General features: G+C 52.4%; 1 protein-coding gene across 1 annotated transcript; it reads left to right on the forward strand.

The window, feature by feature from the left end:
* The first annotated feature begins 5,507 nt into the window (after positions 1 to 5,507).
* DFFA (DNA fragmentation factor subunit alpha) lies at positions 5,508 to 13,695 on the forward strand. Its single transcript, XM_051988583.1, has 6 exons — positions 5,508 to 5,712; positions 7,212 to 7,373; positions 8,098 to 8,243; positions 9,648 to 9,837; positions 10,038 to 10,177; positions 11,319 to 13,695. The coding sequence occupies exons 1-6, from the start codon at positions 5,598 to 5,600 to the stop codon at positions 11,517 to 11,519; spliced, it is 954 nt and encodes a 317-aa protein (XP_051844543.1). The 5' UTR covers positions 5,508 to 5,597; the 3' UTR covers positions 11,520 to 13,695.
* The last annotated feature ends 507 nt before the right edge of the window (positions 13,696 to 14,202 follow it).

A 14,202-nucleotide genomic window follows, 5' to 3' on the forward strand; every position in this document is an offset into this window, starting at 1 on the left:
GCTAAGTACGTTACAATTATTATCTTAGTTAACAATAATAATAGCCAATATTTATATAGCTCCTACTATGTAACAGGCACTATGCTAAGTGCTTTACAATTATTATCTCAGCTAATCCTCACAACAATAGAGGGGATAGGGAGATGATGTTGTTATTATCCCCATTTTACAGATGAGGAAACTGAGGCAGAAATGAAAGGACTTGCCCAGGGTCACCCAGCTAGTAAAGCAGCAATCAGGATTTGAACTCAGATGCTTTGACTCTTATGTCTTAAGTTTCTTCAGCTCATCAGAAGATGAGGACTTAAAGAATCTTGGAATTTGAAGTCAGTAGGGACCTATCATCTAATGCCTACATTTCAGGTTACAAATGGGGCATCAAGTCCCCTTCTAGTCCTTAAACCCCTGATTTGTGCCAGAAATTCAAGCACAAAGACAGTAGATTTCCCAGGAGCTGTCCACCCCCGGAATCCACTCACTGCCCATATCCTGGTCTATGCTAGGCTATTATTTAAGACTTATACAGTAAAATGAGCAGGACCAGGAGATCATTATACACTTCAATAACGATACTATATATAATGATCAGTTCTGATGGACCTGGCCATCCTCAGCAATGAGATGAATCAAATCAGTTCCAATGGAGCAGTAATGAACTGAACCAGCTACACCCAGGGAAAGAACTCTGGGAAATGAGTGTGAACTGCTACATAGAATCCCCAATCCCCATATTTTTGTCTGCCTGAATTTTTTATTTCCTTCACAGGCTAACTGTACACTATTTCAAAGTCCGACTCTTTTTATACAGCAAAATAACAGTATGGACATGTATACATATGTTGTATTTAATATATACTTTAACATATTTAACATGTTTTGGACTACCTGCCATCTGGGGGAAGGGGGGAGGGAAGGAGGGGAAAAGTTGGAACAAAAGATTTTGTTTGCAATTGTCAATGCTGTAAAATTACCCATGCATATAACTTGTAAATAAAAAGCTATTAAAAAAAAAAAAAAGACTTACACAGTATAACTTCTTTCTACTCTGTGGCAAAATGTGGAGCCATTTTGTAACTCATCATTTCTGTGACTTCCCAAGACCAAAGTCCTTAGAATGTAAATTCATAGATGTGTGTTCCCTGTAATTAATGCAGTGCTTCATCTGGATTTCCCTTCTTCGTGTCCTCTAGACTTCCCTGAATACCCTCAAGTCCCATCTAAAACCCTGCCTTCTACAAGACTTTCCCTATCCCCCTTAATTCTGGTATCTTCCCTCTGCTGATTATTTCCAATTTATCCTATCTATGTCTCTGATTGTAAAACAGGGTCTGTCTTTTGCGTCTTATTGTATGGCCAATACTTACCATATTTGCTCACATATTTGTTGTTGTTCAGTGTGTCACTCCTTCATGACCCCATTTGGGGTTTTCTTGGCAAAGATACTAGAGCGCTTTGACATTTCCTTCTCCAGTTCATTTTACAGATTTGAGTAAACTGAGGCAAAAAAGGTGAAATGACTTGGCCAGGCCACAGAGCTGTTTAGTGCCTGAGGGTGGATTTGAACTCAGGAAGATACCATTGGTGTCTTTGTAACTCCAGTAACCAGCAGAGCGATTTACAGAAAGTATTTAATAAATACTCCTTGGTTAGAATTGTTGCGTTTTGTCAAGTTTTACATCATTCTGATGAAATCTTAGCTTGCCCCAGAAAATCCTGACTCTACAAAAAGACCTTTTACCTTTTTCCATGCATATCTAGCTTGCCTTAGTCCATGAATATCCTATTTGAGATATATCCGGTCCTGCGAATTTTTCCCCGAGCTATCTTATCTGAAGTTATCCATATGTATTGGAGATTGCCTAGTTTCCCTGCGTTGCCCGTTTTCCTGTTCATTCTTTTCCCTCTCTACAGAGTCCCTCACCTTATTCTGCTAGGATGACTGCTCCTTTACCCTAAATAAATGCTCTCACTTAATTTGGAGATAGTTTGAGCCTAAATTCTTTCACAGCAACCCCTGCCCCAGTCCCCAACATTTTTGGAGTACCCTAACAGTTTCATTACAGGTTGTATTTCAATGTTGCTTCTACATGAAATCAAAGGATAGATACATTAGCACTCTTAAGTAGATTTATATTTATTCAATTAATTTATTATTTTTACATAAATTAATTTATTATTTTACATAAATTAATTCAATTTAATTAACAAAATGAATACCTTGTTGGAAATTGATGAAGTGATCATCAACCGATGTGTTGTCATTCACGATCCAAGGCACATCATCAGGCTTCCCCCAGATCCCTTCTTGCTCCAAAATTCAGCGGCTCAAACGTCTACATTTTTATTGCATTTCATATTTAATTTCCATTCCTATGTTTATAAACCAGAAATTACAGGAAGTCATCCTAGCTAAAGATCTCCAATGTGTTCATTCTCTACCAGAAGATTCTTTGATGATCAATTTTATATAATATATATTATAAATAAATATATATCCTTCATCATGCTTCCATATTTCATGGATAAGGGATGTGTTCGGCGTGGATATTACCATCTCCTTTAGCAGAAAGTCTTCCAGATTGGCTGTGGCCAGAAGATCTGCTCCAGAGGTCCAACTGGTGATGGCCTCCCTGACCCCAGGCCACCAGAGCCCATTCAGTCCCATGGAGCCTTTCCCAGTTTGTGTTCCCCTGGGAGAGTCTTCAAGGTCAAGTCCACACCACAAATTGCCATCAAAATAAGTAGTGGAGGAAGCTTCTCATGATTACAAAATGAACCAGCTGGCCGTCAGGAAGAGTCAGTTGCCCATAAGCACAAGAGAGCCCCTTTTCATTAACGTTTCTTCTTGTAGGTTGACTGTTTCTTCCACCCTTAATCCCTCCTGTCCTCATCTAATTTCTTTCAGGGTTTTAGGGTATTGATTACTTTGAGTCCTTTGTTTAAATATTTCCAGCGATGAGAAACTCACTCCCATTCTGGAAAGAGCATTCCATTTACTTGACCCTGCTTGCCTCAGTTTCTCCATTTGTAAAAGGAGCCGGAGAAGGAAATGTCACACCAACCCAGAGTCTCTGTCAAGAAGGCCCAAATGGGGTCACAAAGGTTTGGACAAGACTGAACAATGAATAATTAACACCAACATACAATTTGCCATTTTATAGATGAGGAAACTGAGTCCCAGAGGGTTAGATGACGTGTCCAGTGTCTCCTAGGCAGCAGCAGGGGTTCTGTCCAGTCCTGCCAGGACTTTGGCCAGGACAGCCTCAGGCTTGGGTGTGCCCTCCACAGTTACACAGAATCCACTGGAATCCCCCTTTTCCCTGAGAGGCCTTCAGAGAGCTGGAGTTGGTAATACACCCACCCGAGTTACAGTTGGGAGCCGGCAGGGCGCTGCTTCCCTCAGCCCCCCAACACAACCTTAAGGAAAGAGCAAAGCTTGAGAGGGTTCCAAGCAACGCCGTGAGCCCTAGATGACTGGAAGCCAGCGGAGAATGGAGCGTCCTGGAGATGGGCGGCTGTCCCGCAGCGGGAGATACTGGGGCTGAAGGCACATCCTGCCTTTAAGTGAGCAAACAGCGTTTCCAGGAAATGGGAGAGGGTTTATTGACAAGTGTCTGGTGTGTTAAAGGAAGTCAGTACTTTTGTAAAACTTTAATGGAAAAAAAAAGGTGAAAAAATATTTAAAAACAAAAAGAAGGTGGCAGCCAGAGCCAGCCCCGTGCTCCAGGTGTGTTCTGGCCAATGCGGTGAGGCTCTCATTTCCTTTGGGCTAAATAGGAGTCCGCGGGGGCTCTGCCCTGGCCCTCCGCTCTTCTGTGATGTTCAGCAGTGTCTGTTCTTCATGGACCACACTATCCCCAGGCTTTTCTTGGCAAAGCCCCTGAAGTGGTGCTGGTTGGCGCTTCCTGGCACGCAGGGCATGGAATTGCCCAGATCTCACCTCTCAGGAGAGTCTGGGTCTTCCTGACTCCCACCCACTGCTTCTCTCCATCCACCTGCAGCTGCTTCCCTCAGGTAAAGCTTATCAGCTCCCCCTCCCCCCATGCTGATGATTCTCAACCTGCGGGAAGACTCAAGGTGGCTCAGGGAGACTAAGGCCTTCCTGCCTCACTCTCTCCCAGCTGCCTTTCAGATATCTCTAACTGGGCTGCCAGCGTAGACCTCAAACTCAGCGTTCCCCAAACTGGTACCGGCCTCCCGGGCTGTTTCCCAAACAAGACCCTTCTCCCCTCTGACCTCTCTGCTTTCCTTCAAATTCAAGCTAAAATCCCACCTTCTCCGGGAAGCCTTCCAGCCCCGGCAATTCCAGTGCCTTCCCCTGTTAGTTATTTCCCATTTCTCCGGTATGTGCCTTTATACACACATTGTCTCCCCCATTGGACTGTAAACTCCTTGAGGGCAGAGACTGTCTTAGCACAGGGCCAGGCATACAGTAAGCACTTAATAAATGCTTATTGAGTGACTCACCGATTCCTGCCATACTTCATTGGCTTTTTCAGCAGGTGAATGTTGAGACCAATCCATTGAAACCTCTCTCTAGCCTCATCTCTCATCCTGGCTTTTGTGTCATTGACTTTTTGAACCTAAATAAAGGATTTTACATTTATCTGGTTCTTTCAACTCGTTTCAGACTAGATGGGTCTTTGACCACCAGATTCTGACCGTCCAGGCTGTTAGCTGTTCCCGCTTCCCTGCTGCAGGTCGTTCAGGAATTGGCTGAAGGCCAGCCGGCTCTCCCTCTGCGCCAACCGCGAAACGCAGGGCACGGGATGTGGCACAAAGACCCCTCCCCCTTCTAGCTGACACGGGAGCATCGACCTTGAGTTAGAGGGGAACCTAGGAAACATCTAACTCAACCAGCGCCTCATTTTGTGTCTTTTGCCTCTTTTTGCATCCTCAGAGCTTAGCATGGTGCCTGACGGGTAGTGGGAACTTAATGATTCTTGGATTGAAATGAATTCTAAGCAAGGAAACGGGAGGCTCAAGGAGACCAAAGTCCCAGAGGCTAAATTACGCCTCAGATTGGGGTTTGAACCCCCGTCCCGCTCCCTGCAGAGCCGGCAGTCTCCCCACCTTACCCAGACGCGCCCCCCCGGCTGTTTCAGGCGGAGACAACATCCCCCCAAACCTCCCTCCAGCCTCATGTCTCATCCTCTCTCTGCGTTCGTGCAGCGAGGGTGAAACCGACCAACTTCTGCAACTAACTCGGGTCACCTTGAAAAGCGTCCCGGCCTCCAGGACGCGGCAACTTTAAAGAATGTTTTGTCACGCGCGTGGGTGTGCAAACAAAGGCTATAACAAGCCCCGGCGCCAGGGGCAGAAGTTCCGAGCGCCGAGAGCACAGTCCCGAGTCACGCACAACTCGCGCTCCTGTCCCTTTAAGATGACTCCGGCGGAATCCGCAATCTCACTTGGGCGGGGCGACTACAAGACCCAAGATGCTTTGGGGCCACCCTGCGTGCCCCGAGGCAGCCCGAAACTACTCGTCCCGGCATGCTCCGGGCGCGTGTGGGAGGTGCCCAAGGGCGAGCTGCTAGCTTCCCGGGCACCGGGTGTTCCCCAGCAGTGACTCAGACCGTGGCTTCCTGCGGCCCGCGATGGACTTTTCGGAGGAGACTACGGGTGCTTTAAAGCCCTGTCTGCTGCGGCGCAACCGGAGCCGGGACCACCACGGCGCGGCGGCCTCCTCCCTGGAGGAGCTGAAGAGCAAGGGTGCGCGCGGGATCGGGCGAGGGGTCGGGGAGGCGAAGCGGTCGGTGCCCACGCCGGGGGCCGGGTTCGGGAGGGACCTTTCACAAAAGGGGACACTGAGTTCCGGACGGGTGACACGGCCGGGGCGGCTCTGGGGCAGGCTTGGCACCCTGCTCCCCCTCGTCCCTCTTCCCACCGAATTCCCCTGAGAACTTTGGGGCTCCCCTTGGGCTCTGGCCGTGAGGATGGCGTGGGCGGGGCGTGAGAACGGAGACAGTATCACCTTTGGGGCTTAGCTCTGGAGGTCGCCTCCCAGAGCGAACCTGCCTCGGTCCGAAGGACTTAGACGGCCGCGCCTAAGCTTCCTATAGACTCCGTGTCCTTGGGGCTCGGACACCCAAGTGGGCAGTCCTGGGACCTGGCCCCGGGCCAGCCCTGACTGCCGTCCCCAGCTTGGAACGCATGATGTCAGAGTCGCCCTTCCCGGGTGCCCAGGACCGGGGCAGCTCCTCCCGGTTAAGCAGCCCCCTGCTGGCCGCCGGACTGTGCGGTGCAGACCCTTAGTCTGCCCTCCCCCGCTGGAAGCGCACCCTGGCTCCTTAAGTTCCACTAGCGTGCCTGTGTAAGGGGCTTCTGCACCGAGAGTCTGGGGCCGTCGGGCTCTTCCTCTCCTTTCCCGGGATGTGGCCGGGCAGACTTGATGGGGCACTTCCTGTGGCTTTTATTGATCCAGGATGTCTTATCGGGGGCGTTGCCCAGGAAACAGCCTCCCGCCTAGTGAGAAAGAAGGTGAAAGTTACCATCCTTTCTCTCTGTTAGGCTTTTTATAAGGGTTTGCAGTCACAAGTGCCGCCCTGAAGGCTCTGTCCCGTTTTCAGCCTCTGCGGCTGCGGAGTGGGAGTAGCAGTATTCTGTGGCTTTTTGAGGCAAGCTAGATAAAGTGACTCGACCAGAGTCACACAGCTAGTAGGTGTCTTAAGATGGAATTCGAACTCAGAGCCTTCCGACTCCAGGGCCAATGATCTACCTACTGCACCCCCTGGTTGCCCCGCGATAGTAATATGTAGATTAACCACCTTACGGGGAGGTCATGGAGAAAAATTAAACACTCCCTACTGACCGAGAGCTTAAGTTCTTGGGAGGGGGGAGAGGGTGTATATATACATGATAATTTGTATGAGGAAGAAGGAAGAGAATAAAAAGCTTTCTGGAGGAGGAAGTACACGAAAGGAGCCAAGGGTTCTTAAGAGTGACATGGGGAGAGTGATGCATTCTGAGACTAAGAACCGTTCTGTAAATGGGTAGGGGTCGGAGACTGTCTCTGTGCCGAGTTTGGGCAACGATAAATTGGCCTGGAAATTAAAAGTATTTAAAATGGAGTCACGTGAAGTCAGTCTGGCTCCTGAGGGGTTTTAAATGTCAGACAGACGCGATTGTGGTTAAGAGGCATTTGGGAGGCCCCAAGGGACGAGTAAGTGGTGAGATTATAGGTCTAAGGCACCTTATGCTTTCTCTCCTAGCTTGTGACATCCTGGCCATCGACAAGTCCCTGGAGCCAATCACCCTGGTTCTGGCGGAGGATGGCACTATCGTGGACGATGAAGACTACTTCCTGTGTTTACCTGACAACACCAAGTTCGTAGCGCTCGCCTGCAATGAGACGTGGACATACAGCAACACAGGTGAGGAGGGGTCTAGGGGGGCCTGGGCCCTTAGGAAGGGCAGGCAGGTTGTGGCCAGGCTTCGGTGGAAGCACTTTGCAAACCTTCGAGAACTCTGTGAATGCCCGCTGCTGTTATTCTGGCCGTTCTTCTCTGTCGTCCTTGTTGAGCCGATTCCCCTTCCAGCACTAGATCTAGGGACGTGTCCCCTGAGTTCTTTGAGTTTCAGGTTCCTTATTGTAAAAAGGGGTTAGAACAGAGGGTCCCCAAGGTGACTCTAATATGAGGATCTGGTAAGTAGAAAAGCTTGGCACTGGGCTAAGTCTAACCGAACCCTCTGGGGAGCCTTTCTTCAGAACAGTTAAAAGTAGGTTCGTGCATCCACCAAAGGAGAAAGAGAATCTGAGCCCCTGCTGCTCTTCCTGTGGATCAGTGAAACGGTTTCTCATGAATCAGTGTTTCCTGGACATCCCAGAGACTTCAAGCTGGAATGTCTTTCTGAGGCCCCTTGCCCATCCTTTCCCCAAGGGGTCCTCCAGCCTCTGCTTGGAGCTTGCCCCCTGGACCCCAGGAAGCCCCTTCTGCTTTTGGGCAGCTCCCACGCTAGAAAGGTTTTCCTCATGTCCAGCCCCAATCTGAGGGATTGTCATCTACCTCCCGCGGCTCGAGCCAGCTCTTGTCAGGGTGGTCCAGGCCACCCAGGGAGTTCTGACAAGTGCCTGGCCTTTTCTCCCCCGGGGCTCAGACGGGGGCACGGCGTGGCTCTCCCAGGAGTCCTTCGAGGCGAAGGACGAGACGGACAGCAGCGAGGGACACAGGTGGCAGAACCTGGCCCGGCAGCTCAAAGGCGATCTCTCCAGCATCGTCCTCCTGGCAGAGGAGGATCTCCAGGTGAGGGCCTTTCTGCCTCCAGCCGGGCCTGTCCCGGGAGGGGTCCGCCTTTGTCTGTCCCCTCCCTTTGCTGGAGACGTCCCCACCCCACTCCGCCCCGTCCTCTTCCCAGCAGCCCCACCCCCTGCATTTTCCCAGCACCTTAAACAGTAAGTGCTCACCCCGGCTGCGTTAGCTGTAAGACTGAGAGCTAGTTTGATATCCTTAGAAGGGCGGTAGCAAGGTGTTTTCCCTGCTGGCGCTCTGGACTTCCCTCTGAAGATGGGCTCATGTTAAGGGGGGATGATAACAGTGAGAGAGCCTGGAGCCCCAAGGCCTCTGCCCAGGTCCTGCCCTGCATTAGTGAAGGGGAACCTCCCACGATGAAGTCACAGGTGTGGTCAGAGAACAGGGCTGGGCCCAGTCACTCAGAGCTCCTTAGTCTTTGGGGGGATGTCGCCCACCTGTCCCTGCCAGGTCTGTGTGGGGTGTGCCCGGCTTTGGGTCGGTGCTTTCATGCAGAATAATCGCATCACTTCTGTTCTGTGATTTTTATTTTTTTGGTCTAGAGCAAAGTCAGTTTGGGGCCCTCCCGGTACGGCAGGTCCCTCCCTCAGCCCAGACTGATGTGTCTGAAGCAAGTTAAATCCAGAGCTTCCTGACCCGAAGTCCCCTCTGCCGGGGCGCTAGTTCCTTTCCTTGTTCCAGACTTTTCATATACATATGAGGGAGAAACTCCCGTGTGGAAGCTCCCCGGTGAGAGCCACAGCTCATTATCTCTAAGAGCAGGAAGGCAGCTGGGGCACAGAAATGGCCCGACTTGTCCCACACTCACACGGCTGGTGTGTATCAGGCACATGCCCATCTAAGCCTGGCTACCCCGCGCCCCCACGCTGCCTCTCACTGGCATTAGGAGCCACCTTTTTTCTTCTTTTTTTTCCCCCCCAAAGGAAAAATGGGCCCAGACAAATCCATTGTGTAGCTGGCTTGAGGGCAGCGAGGTGGCCCAGTGGGTAGTGCTGGACTTGGAACCCAGAAGTCTCCTCTCCCTGAGTTCAGCTCTGGCCTCCGATGCTCGCTGTGTGACCCTGGGCAAGTCGCTCTTCTCTGTTGCCTCAGTTTCCTCATCTTAAAATGAGCCGGACTAGGAATGGCCGACCACCCCAGGGTCTCTGCCAGGAAAACCCCAAATGGGGGCAGGAGCTGGCTTCCTCCACACCTTCTCGCGCCATCTTTCCCCAGTCAGACTCAGAATCTAAGTCAGATCCGTTGTGTCACTGGCTTCCTCCGCGCCTTCCCTGGCCGCTCACCGGCCTCTGGACGGGTTCTCCGACTCGCCGGAGCACATTTGGGTTGATGGGATGAGACCCCGTTTCTGGGACCTTATTCACCTCCTTATTTCTGCCTCCCGTTCCCTCTCTCCAGACGCTCATCGACGTTCCCTGCTCAGACTTGGCTCGGGAGCTCTCCCAGAACCCCGCGAAAACCCGGGACCTCCAGAACACCCTCCAGCAGGTGCTGGACCACAGAGAGGAAGCGCGCCAGTCCAGGCAGCTGCTGCAGCTCTACCTCCAGGCCCTGGAGAAGGAGGGCGGCATCCTGTCCAAGCAGGCAGGTAAGGCCAGCGCCGGGCCTTCCCCGATTCCCCCCGGAAATCCTTGTGTGGGTGGGGCCTTCCCTCGGGAAAGAAGCGGAGGCCAAGGCAGAGTCCCCCGGCCTCTCCGAGGCGGGAGCCCCCTGCGGGCGACGTCCTCCTGCCCGGCCCGGGCCTGCGCTCGGGCCGGCTGCCAATCCCGGGCGTGGGCTGCCTTGCAGAGTCTGAGGCTGCCTCGGATGAAGGGATGGACGAAGTGGATGCCGAGATCGCGGGCCCCGTCACACTCTCCAGTCCTGTCCTGAGGGTGCTCAAGGAAAAGTTCTCCCCGGAGCTGAGCCTGTCCAGCCAGGATTTAGAGGTGCGTCCCCCTGGGCCCTGGGGACCCCTCCCAAAGAAGCCTTTTCCTTCAGTCGTTCAATTGTTTTTGGAGTTGTATCTCGCCCTCCGGGGCTCCTTTTGGGGTTCTCGTGGCAGAGGCTCTGGAGCGGTCGGCCCCTTCCTTCTCCAGCTGGTCTGACAGCTGAGAAAACTGAGGCACAGAGTGAAGTGACTTGCCCAGGGTCACACAGGCTGGCTGGATTTGCACTCGGGATAAGTCTGATTTAGGACAGGGCAGCGGCCCCCAGGGCGTGGGGGTGTTTGCCCTTCGTCCCCCTCGCCAGCGCCTCTCGGGGCAGTGTTCACCTTCTGAGTGTGTCTCCTGTGGTAAATGAAAGGGAAGGAGTTGTTTCAGCTTTTTCTGCTGGGACAGGAGGGCAGGAGTCTGTCCGGGAGCACCGAAGCAGCAGCGAGGGAGGGCACAATTCTGAAGGTTGGGCCCCGGGAAGTGGGCTCCGTGTGGCGTCTGGATGGCCTTCGTTTGAGTCTTATCTCTGAGCCTTGCAGGGAAAAGTCCCCCTCCCCCCTCAGTTTCCTCATCCACAGAAGAGTGCCCCCACGTCACTGCAGGCAGGAACACCCGGATCCCGCTGTGCTTCTGACACCCTGTGCCCAAGGGCCCGTCACCTCTGGGGCAGAACCGTCGGTCAGCCCCCAAACAGCCTCCGTGACTGTAGCTCCTGAGGTCCCAGAGTTAGAGCCGGGAGGGGGTTGGAGGTCACCGAGTCCGTTTCCCAGAGACGAGGCAAGGGATTTGGCCAAAGCAGGGCTTGCACCCGTGACTTCTGACTCCCCAGGAGGGCTCGTGCCCGCCCTCGCAGTCGTGCTCCCCCTCGCAGTCGTGCTCCCCACCCCACCCCCGAGTCGTGCTCCCCAACCCCCCCCAAATCCTGAGCCTCATGGGAGGAGATAGCGTCCGGGGAGTGTGTGTCGGCGGTGGGAGTCCGGAAAGGTCAGGCCTGTGAGGGACTCAGCACGGTGACTGCACACAGTGGGTGCCTGATTCCCCCCCCTCCCCCCGGGAAGCAGCGTTGCTCAGGGACCTGCAGGCAGAAACTGGGCCCGGCCGGGCCGGTGGGAGGGGGCCGCCCGCTGATGTCTCCTCCCCCCTTTTGCTGCAGCTGGTGATCAAGGAGCACCCGGAGGCTCTGGCCCGAGCTTTGAGCTGGGACCCCGAGAAGGCCGAGGAGGTCCAGAGAGCCTGTCAGGAGCAGCTCACCCTGCGCCTGCAGCAGGTCCAGAGCCTCAACGCGCTGCACAGCATCTCCGCCAGAAAGAACTCTCTGACCGAAGAGCCCGTGAGCCTGAAACGGGCCAAGTGAGCCCCCGCCTCCTGGCCGGCAGCTGCCGGACCCCCGGCTCTTCCTCGGGTCAGCAGCAGCAGCTGACTCCGGCTGTCCGGCCTGTCCAGCCCCTCCGGCCCCTCTTCCCCTATCTTAGGGTCACCCAACGAGGGGAAGGGGAGGGAGCTGGACACACGGACCAAAAGGCCGCACCCCCTCTGGAAAACCGTCACGGGAACCCGCTGATATCCTGAGCAGCCAAAGCGCTTTAAATACCTTGGGCTCCAGAGGCGAGACTCGGCTCCCAGACTCCTCCTGGGCTCCTGCCTTGTTGGAAGAGAATCCCAAAGGGGGACACGTGGCTCGTCGCTGCCTCCCCTGAGACTGTAGCAAAAAGACTGATGGGGGAGGGGGGCCGAGCATGGGCGGCTGGGGAGGTTGGGGGGGAAGCTTTCATTGTCCAAACTACCAGATTTTCACTTCAGCTTTGGGGTGTAGCTGAAGTCTGCAGATGAGGAGCAGCTTGAGGTGGAAGGGGGCTGGGTGTTTCACTCCTAATGGCTAATTCAGAGCGAGCTGTGGTTTGGGGGGCCTCGGGTTCGAATCTCGCCTCCAACACCTCCTGAGCCGGGGGCCTCAGGGCCCTTGTCCCGCTCCGGGCCAGAAGCATGTTAACCCTGGGAGGCAGGCGCTCCCACGCACAGGTGTGTGCTGTACGGCTGCCACTGAGCTGTACGTCACATAGATCCGTGTGCACGAGACAGCAGCCACTGAGCCGTATGTGACGCCCATGCATCGTGCTGTGTAACCGCTGCCGTCCCGAGCATCCCCAGATGTGTGTATACGGGTAATAAAAGATTCCATATTACGGAACGGCCGGGTTGTCACGGTGACTCGGGCCCTCCTCCCCGGTTCCAGTGGGGGAGCTCCGGGCTCCAGCCGGTTTCCACGTGACGTGGTGCGGGCCATCCGGGCCAGAGACTCGGGCCTCCGGCGCCAGGAAACTTCTATGGAGGGGACGCAGGGCGGGCCGTATGTTAGTTTCTGTAAAGCATCCTGGGAGAGAGAGAGAGAGAGCGCTGCTGATAAAGGGCCTCAGACTTTTAATGTTGGAGAAAGCATAAAATCAGCAGCGCCTCCACTGTTGTTGAGCCCTCCCTTCCAACTAACAGGCAGTGACCCACACATCTGGCCCCCTTGTCTCCTCCGCATTCCCTTCATGGAAGATGGATATGGATTTGCTGTGATCTCAGGGCCAAGCTTGGTGACTTTTTTTTTTTTTTTAATAATTTTTCTGGATGCTTTTTGATTTTTAATCCACATTCATGCATGGTCACCCCCTCCCCAAATGAGCCTCTCATGAAGAAATATTTAACTGACCAATATAATATTTTGTTCCCAGAGTGCCCCCCTTTACTGAAAACAGTGAGGTGCTTTTTCCCATAAATTGTGAGCTTCTTGAGGGCAGGCAGTGTCTCTTGCCTCTTTTTGTAGCCTCCAGGCCTTTTTTTGCACAGTGCCAGACATTTGTTGGAGTGTGTCCAGCTCTTTGTGACCCCCTAAACCATAGCACCCCAATGCCGTCCATGGGGTTCTCTTGGCAACCTAAACTGAGCTGGTTGACTGCTTCTTTCTCCAGCTCGTTTTACAGATGAGGAAACTGAGGCAAGCAGGATGAAGTGGCTTGTTCAGGATCACACAGCTAGGAAGTATTTTGAGGCTGCATTCAGGTCTTCCTGCCTTCGGGGATAGCACTTTTATCAACTGAGCCTTCTAACTGCCCCTGGTTCATACTAGGTGCATAATATATGTTTAATGCCTGTTTGGGACAAAAAAGTGAGGCAGTGGACAGAGCACCAGTCCTGGAGTCAAGGACCTGAGTTCAAGTTTAGCCTCATACAAATACAGCCTTATGACCCTGGGCAAGTTACCCTGATTGCCACACCCCCCAAAAAATAATTTTTGATTCTTCCAGACCAAGAACAGTCACTATAATCGTTCAGCATTTGTCTTCTGGCATTGTACCCCTGGTATACAACACTTCCTAGGGAATTCAGTCAGCAACTTTGTTGGCGATCCAGAGAACCCTGATCTTTGTCCTAGAACAAATCCTGAATGTTTTCTGTATTCCTTCTCTCTCCCTCCCCCCATCTCCTCTGACAGTCTGCTGAAGCCTATGAACTACTTCTTAGAGTAAAGCTTTTCAATAATTTAAGGAAGTGCTGAATTTCACTATAAAAATAACAAATAACCCTTTATTCTCCGGGCATCAGTTGATACATGTATTCCCATGTTTCCATCCATCCTTCATTTTGGTTGTTTCATATATCAGATAAATGTCCCATTTTCCTTCATAGGCTGCAATTTATACTACTTTTCTTCAGTCGATGGGCACTCCTTTGTTTCTACCTTTTGGTTATCACCAAATGTGCTATTAGAAATAGAAATTCTATTTTTGGTGCATATGAGGACTGTCTTTCTGTGGTTGACCTCCTTAGGCTAGCTGTAGAACGGTCAGAGAATATAAACAGGAGGTAACTTTCCTGGTTTTGCCCCTGTAGGCCCTTGGTTCTATAGGTCACCTCTGTCCTTTTTCTTTCCTGACATTTGTAGAACTGATTCCATTTCACTCTCATTCCTGGCCTGGGGCCCAGATCTAACTGGAGAAAACCTGATACCCACAGAATAAATCTGCTTTAAAGAGAATATCAGGGGTGTTTTC

Source organism: Antechinus flavipes, chromosome 3, assembly GCF_016432865.1.
Source record: "Antechinus flavipes isolate AdamAnt ecotype Samford, QLD, Australia chromosome 3, AdamAnt_v2, whole genome shotgun sequence".
NCBI lineage: Eukaryota > Metazoa > Chordata > Mammalia > Dasyuromorphia > Dasyuridae > Antechinus > Antechinus flavipes.